General features: G+C 44.8%; 1 protein-coding gene across 3 annotated transcripts in view; it reads left to right on the top strand.

Annotated features, from left to right (window-relative positions):
- Window positions 1–320: 320 nt before the first annotated feature.
- TAPT1 (transmembrane anterior posterior transformation 1) overlaps window positions 321–7,639 on the top strand; it is a 55,628-nt gene continuing 48,309 nt past the window's right edge. The window contains exon 1 of one of the 3 annotated variants that reach the window (XM_054581956.1): window positions 321–567. In XM_054581956.1, coding sequence (XP_054437931.1) covers window positions 372–567 — 196 coding nt within the window. In that variant the 5' untranslated portion in view covers window positions 321–371. Of the gene's footprint in view, window positions 568–4,224; window positions 4,244–6,553; window positions 6,777–7,639 lie in introns of those variants that run through there. The other 2 variants (XM_054581958.1, XM_054581957.1) reach the window with 2 other exon arrangements.

Genomic DNA, 7,639 nt, shown 5'->3' with positions numbered 1-7,639 from the left:
CGCTCCCGCCACGTCCCGGACCCGAGCCCCGGAGGCGCCCGGTCTCCCCGGCCGCACGGCCAGGCAGCATGGAGCCCAGTGCGGTGCCCCGGACGACGGAGCCAGCTGTGGCGCGGGAAGCTCCCGCGCGCCACGGCGAGGTCCGGAAAAAGATGGCGGCCGCCGTAGCGGCGGCGGCGGCGGCGGCGGCGGCTTCCTACGCGCCGCTGACGCCAATGGTGCGCGCCGGCAGACGGGCCGCGGATGGCGGCGGCGGCGGCGGCGGTCCGGGCTCCGGGGAGGGGCGGGGCGAGGCGGGGAGGGGGCCGGCCGGAGGCGGAGGCCGGGCCGCAGGCTGGAGGGAGGCGGCGGGGTTAGTTTGCTCTCGAAACATGGCGGGCGTCGGCGACGCGGCCGCCTCGGGAGAAGGCAGCCGTGGTGGCGCGGATGGCCCAGAGCGCGATGGTCGCGGCCAGGCGGAGCAGCCGGGCGGCGGCGGTCACGGGCCCCCGCTAGCGCCTCAACACACGGAGACGCTGGGCTTCTACGAGAGCGACCGGCGGCGGGAGCGGCGCCGCAGCCGCGCAGGTGAGGCGGGCGGGCGAGCGGGCGGGTGGTGCTAGGCCGCTGGGAGGGCGGCGGGGTCCGGGGAACGCCCTGCTGCGAGCCCCGTCGCCGCCGCTGCCTCCAGGGCCGCTCGGGCTGTGGGCGCGCGGGGTCCCCGGCGCTCCCGAGGCTTCCGCCGTTCCCGCCGCGACTGACAGTTCCTCGAGCGGGGTCCGCGCGGCACCGAGCCCCCCGGCCAGGTGTGTTCGAGCAGGGGCTGCAGCCCGGGAAGTTCCGCCCAGGGCCACTTCACTGCCCTACAGAGGTTCTTAAGAAAGACCGCTGGGGCATCCTCATGCCCCGTAACGTCGGCAAGCATCTCCCAGGTCTTTTGGTGCTTAAAACTGACAAGCGCGAGGCTGGTGTAATTATCTCCAAGCCAAGGTGACTTTGTTGTGTATTTTAAGCGAACTTGAGCCATAGAAACCTGTTAAGTTGTCTAGCACATTGTTTTTCCACAGCAGCCTCTGACAGTGTGGTCGTGGCCGTGAAGTTCAGTACTTTTGCCCAGAACAGAAGTATTTAGCACTTTTCAAAACGTAACCTGTGAACTTTTCCTAAACCGAAACTTATGCGACCTAAGGGGGGAAAAATGGCTGCAGAAGAAAAGATGCACTTGCGAATCCTACTTTGAATGACTGGTTTTAAGTGTTTTATATTACTTCTTTCAGCTGTCGGATTTTCTTGTTTGCAAAGCATTTTTAAAAATTGCATTTGTATTTATGATGTACATTAGACTTAAAAGCAAAAAAAAAAAACCCCACAAGATTTGAAATGTACGTTTTATTGAATGTAGAGGGATCACAACATATTCTTATAGAATTCTAAGTTTTGAACAGCACCCAAACTGTAACTCCATTAAATCTCTTCCAAAAAATTGCTTCTGGTGCATAGTAAGGGTTTTATTAGCCGTCATCGCCTGCAGTTCACGCAAATATAAATGTTACAAGTCATAGGCTTAAGCATTGACTGTGCAGGGGTATTGAAAATGCAGGCGTGCATTAATGCGGTAAAGGCCAATCCGGTGATGACATATTGATTGATTTGCTAATTTGCAGAACTTAGACATAGTTTAGATTTTGAAGAGGTCAGTATCTTTGAAAAATTAAGTACAGACTGTGCTTTGTTAAGTCTCTTTCAGTTAACCACTTAGAAATTCTCAACTCTGTTTGGTTTCGTTGTCAGTTAAGCATTTGTTTGCAAGAGTACTTTCTTTCTGAATTGGCAGGGTCTAAGTAAGACAAAGTATTACATCTGGGCTGTCTGTTTACTTACTTAGACTTGAATATAGAAAGCACTCTGGTGCGAATAGAAACAAATGTAGCCAGGTGTTACTGCAATTTCTTTAAGATAAAAAGAAACTTATAATTTCAGGAAGACCAACATTGTAAGTCCTTTTCTTTTTCTTTCTGCATGCATATAAAATGAAGTTGTCAAGAGCTTTTTGATGAGCCCAGAGGTTGGGCTCTTGAGGTAACTCTTAACACCTCTCCCCTGGCCCTTCCCTGACTGCTCTGGGTACCAGACCCCGTGGACGTCCACAGACTCCATGCACCACACACCCATTCTTCATCAGCGTGGGTCGCTGAGCAGGGTTTACTTAACATGCTGGAAGCTGGGTTTTTAACCCATAGTGGCAGAAGGTCATTATCCGGGAGACAAGACCAGCTTTTGTTGTTGGGGCAGTCCTCACTCTTTCCCCACCTCCAGCGGTTATGCACGAGGAGGGATGACAGGGACAGCCCGGGATCAGGACGGAGCCGAGAATCCAGGGATTTTTCCGCTGGGGTCACCAGCCAGTGTTGTTCCATCTGGGCCTCCATGTGGGTCCCCAGTTTTTTCCCCCGTGTCTGTCTCTGCTCTGCTTGTCCAGGACACCCTCCCTGCAGGTCAGGATGGTCTCAGGCATTCTTCACCACCCAGGCTGCGGAGAGGCTTCTGCCTTCGCTCTGACCCCCCAGCTGGGCTCCCTTCCACTGCTCCGTGGCCTTCCCTTCCTCTCCTGACCTGAATTTAGAAAACTGTGGTAGGGGTCCTCAGAGGGCCTTTGCATGGCATCACCTAGTGTCACGGGAGATGAGAAGCATTTCTCCCTGAATCAACAGTCTTCCAAGCTTAGAAGCTTGCACTTAAGGTGTTAGTTGTCCTTTTCTTTAAAAAAAAAAAAAAAAAAGGATTTTTTTTTTATTTATTTATTTTTAGGGGGGAGGGGGAAGAAAGAGAGGGAGAAAAATATTGATGAGTGGTTGCCTCTCATGCACACCCCCAGCAGGGCAACCCAGACGTGTGCCCTGACGGAATCGAAGCGGCAACCCTTTGGTTCACAGGCTGGCACTCAATCCACTGAGCCACACCATCGAGGGCAGTTGTCCGTTTTTTACATTCTGGTGCTACCTCTGATACTCTAGTCCCCACCCCTGCCCCGTCCCCCCGTCCCACAAATTAAGGCAGGCTTTGACTTTCTTTGGGTGTCTTGGTGGCCTAACCACCCATGAGTTCCAAAGTCCCCTTTAGCCTTTCTCCCAAGGAATTTGGGACTCCTATAAATAAGACGTTTGTCGGCCTGTCCCACGAGCCTCAGACTCCATAAATGAACAGACAGATTAGGTGCTTTTCCAAACCTCCCCATCAGAGGGAAATAATTCAAAATGTAGTGTTTGAGGTTCATGTATTTTTATACCTGTCCTTATTCATTTAGATGTTTAGAAGATATATTTGAATATGTGAATATTGGTTTATGTATATACAGCTGCATATATCATACACATGTATCTATGGCAAGTATAGACTTTCTTTTCATTTCTTTTTTCAAACTTCTAATCACTTGGTTCTCTGAACTTCCTTTCAGTTTATAGGTTGCCTAGCGTTCAGCTAAAACTTTTCTCCGGTGCCAATACTTAAAATAGTCAGAAGTTGTTATCCCACTCATTCCTGCCTCCATTCTCTCTCTCAGAATGGTCACTGTGTATTTCACTGTGGCCTTATGTGGTCACCAGCCTTGGAACTGGTTATCCATCAATAAATGAAGATTCATATATCTTTTTTCCCTAGTCTTAAAAATACTACCAACTTCCATTGTCCTTTTATTTTTTTAATGTTTATTTAACTGCCCAAATGAATGACAAAAAGAGGAAGTAATATACAATTGAAAATATGACTGATAATTTTTTCCTACTTGATAAGACCTCCTCAGCGCTAATGCTACAAACAAGGAACAAGTTCTATCACCAGCATAGTTATAACAAGTAGAATATTAATATGTTTATAATTGTTAGAAATGAAATGTGTCAGAGGACAATCGTCTGTGGCTCTCAAACTTGACTATTGTTCTTTTGGCGTAAAATCAGATAATAAGTACATCTTACCACATTTTTTGTGCTTGTTCCCCACTTGACTCGTCTGTAAAAGTTCTAAATGGGAGAGTTTCTGTATAGCCATATTCCTATTTAGGAATCTAGGTCTAGCAAGTCAACTGTGGACTAAGAATTAGGCAATGTGTTCTTGGCTCAGCTCAGTCGTTGAATTGCCTTGTTGACTCTAGGCTTGCCTAATACATTTGGATGTGTGTCATAACCCCACTACTAAATAGTATCTCAAGTATCTCAGTTGGCTACAGCGACCATGGAGATTTTACAGTGGAAGACTTGCTGTAAAATATGTAAGTATAACTCCTACTGGTGAGGACGAAGCAGTACCTACGTAACACAGGTGCTGGAGTTTGCGTAGGGATGGGTATTGCTTATAAAACAAGAGCCTGTAGTAAGGTACGGCTGGACGGTGTTTCTGATTTTAACAGTAGTGTCGGGCCCAATTTTTCCTCTTCTTTTTAAGTGGTGACTCTTCGCTGCTACAGCTTAAGCCTGTTGCCCATCTATTTTGCTTCTCTTCTCTGCCTTTACCCATTCTAGACCTCTTGCTTTACCTTCGCAAGAATGAGCAGAGGCAGGAAGAAAGACCAAAACCCAGAAAAGCCCATTGAGCTCTTTGGAGCAACTCCCACAAAAGATTTCAAGTAGGACAGAGGTTTTTACTGTTCGTATTCCCCATCTCTTATATTTTGTGTAATTAAAAATTCAAGTTCTTACAAATAGCATATTTTTATTAAAATATGTTTTCATTTAACCTGTCCTCATTCTCCATAGAATAGCTTACGTAGTTATCCCTACGGCCCCAAACTTACCCTAATGGATGAGTAAAGGCTCTGATTCTGAAATTATGTTCTAGAATCAATGCCTGATTTCTCATTTACAGAGGAGAATAAGAGTAACTAAAACTGACTTGGAAATTATTTGGAGTAACCACAGATAAGGTACAATTAACTTCTCACCTGACAAACTATTGCTTTGCTTTCAAGACTCACTTGCTTTACCTAACTAATGCATGTAAACCAAACAAGCAGCAAAAAGTTATTCACTCTGGTCTTTGACCAGTTCAGTATCTTGGCTTTTTTAAATGTTAAAACTTCAGCCCTAGCAGCTCATTCGTGGCCCAGTTTGGGGACTGCTTGCCCAAAAGAGGCTTTTTGATAGGCTCTATAGCATTGGCTATCAGAATAATATAAATTTATAAATACTCTACCTGTACTTTACTTTCCTAAACTTAAACAGTTTGAGGTGTTAAAAACTTGAATGATACCTTTACCATATTTGACTTCGGAAGGCAGAGTTGCCGTTGTATTGATTTCTGGTTAGCCTTGCACAAGGGGGTGCGTCTATATTGTGTAATAAACTTATATTTAGTATCTTAAAATAACCTTAATAAAGTACATTAAGGATTTACATTATTGAAGACTGGAGATTTGCATGTTTCATAATATTTTCGTAACAGTTAACCAGTATTACGTTCCATCTTTTTTAATAGTCAGAGCTATTTTAAGAAAGATATATTTAGACATGCTACTGAACTTATAAATGTGTTGTGATTACTCATTACTTTTAACTAACACTTTTATACCCTGGCTTCTTATTTCTAAAACTCGCTATCTCAGTAGATAATTCAACATATTTTTTCTTTTAGGGATGAGGAAGGAACAGTTTTTACTCTACTTTTCTCAATTTAAGATACTGGATCACAGAGCATTTCTGTGGTAGGAAATGAATATTGATTAAGAACACTCTGGACAAATTGATTTGGATTTATGATTGTTATTATCTTATATTAAACATTCACAGTTGGAAAAACGTATTTCTTCTAATGTAGAAGCATTTGTTAATATTATAATTTAATGGTAAAATACTTCAACTTTTAAAAGATTTTTACTGAATGGTATTTCTTCTTGGTAAGAATTGAACAAATGAACTAAAATTGGTTGGCATCTAAAAAGTTAAGTCATTGTTCAGAAAATAAACATGTATTATTCTATTTTGGAAAAGAATTTGCTCTTAAAATATAAAGACAGATGCTTGGCACAACAGATGAGAGTGCCTCTTTTGCTCAGAAGAAATGAAATGCCCCCACAGTACGGAAAATGAAAGGTACACGTAGCTAGCAGAGTTCTTGAGGAGTGGTACCCACAGGTAAAAGAACAATAGCCTTCCTAAATAATTAGTCAGGCAGCTATTCCCAATATCACAGGACAAGTAAGTTCAGATAAGTCTGTGGAACGCTAGCAAACAATGTTTTAAAAAACGAAAGCACTGAAACAGAGCTACACTGTGGAACAGAAGATTAGCAGCGAGCATCCTGCAAAATGCATCCATGGCCAGGGGAGGTGGGAGTGGACCCGACGGAGCGGCGAGCAAGGCTGACGTAACGTCTCGGGCCGCAGGGCTGTGGCCCGCTCCCCTTCCTCAGGGTGAGTCACGGGGCTGTTTCTGATGGGGTGAAGCCAGAGTCCTGTTAGGTTCTCTTCTCTCCTAAGATCGTCAGATGATGGATGGTAATTATGGGATAGGACACACTGGGCTGGGTCCTAGTCCCAATTTTCCCCTTAACTTTTCCGTGACTTTGGACCAATCTCCTAACCTCTGAGTCTGTTTCTTCATTTGCAAAATGTGAATACCGTTTTCTGCTCCCCGCAGCTCTCAGAACTGTGAGGATTTGACCAAGTAGCATGTGTGAGACCTCCATAAACTGTCTCTTGCCATAAAGAGGGAGGCTCCTAGGCCCCTAAACAGGGCCAGTTCTCCAGGAGGGTGGAAGAAGAAAGATAAAGCTTTTGAAATATTTCACCAGTGAAACTGGGTTCTTTGGTTAGTACTGCTTTAATGTATCTCATAAAACCCTTCCCTAGCCCAGCAGTATAGTGTTACTTTTACACAAATATCACCCTTAGATTCAGAGCCCACTGGCCATTGGGAAGATTCAGATACATGGTTCCTCCTTTCAAAAAGCTCCCAGGCTGGTGGGGAGCTGACTAGTTAACTGTGTAACTTCGAAGCAAACCCGGGGCTCTGGGAGCACAGAGAAGGGAGGATAGAGGAGGTCCTGTTTTCCAGGAAGAGCGCTGTGGCCTGTTTACAAAAGCATGAGACGGTGAGAATTAGAATATTCGTGTCACATAAAAAGCACAAATTTTAGGAATCAATGGCCTGATTTCGAATTCTTCCTCTGCCACTTCCTGCATGGCATCGGAGGCCCCCTGCACCTGTCTGCACCTTGGTTCCTTCATCTAGAAATGGGCCTCACAGTAGAGCCTGTCTCATAGTTTTGAGAGTTGCGCACTCAAAATATATTGTTATCATTTGATTTTTAAGGGCCTACTTTAAAATCCCTCATTGTGGCATGTAAATTGGTGTTTATAACTAAAGTTCTTGAATTTTTTGAGCTGGAATCCTGACACAACACTTTTTTTATTTATAATATAATGGAAACACCTATGTTTATGTTGTAAAACTGTTTTTGTAGAACTGTAGCTATGTAGGTCATATGGTTTATGAAATATACTTGTTTGTCAGATTACCTTTTATCCATGGAAACAGGATTGCAAAAGTAGCATCAATAAACATGAGGTAACCACCAGCTAGAATTGGTTACCATCTTGTGAAATCAGTAGTAAGTCATTCAAGACATTGTGTCACGCTTTGTGACTTTCCTGTGCTTTCGCATAAATCCT

This window comes from Pteronotus mesoamericanus, unplaced genomic scaffold (genome assembly GCF_021234165.1).
Source record: "Pteronotus mesoamericanus isolate MK-2021 breed Mesoamerican mustached bat unplaced genomic scaffold, CSHL_Meso_final contig_68, whole genome shotgun sequence".
Lineage (NCBI taxonomy): Eukaryota > Metazoa > Chordata > Mammalia > Chiroptera > Mormoopidae > Pteronotus > Pteronotus mesoamericanus.
The sequence above is the reverse complement of the archived record's forward strand: the minus strand, read 5'-3'. Positions and strand labels throughout refer to the sequence as shown.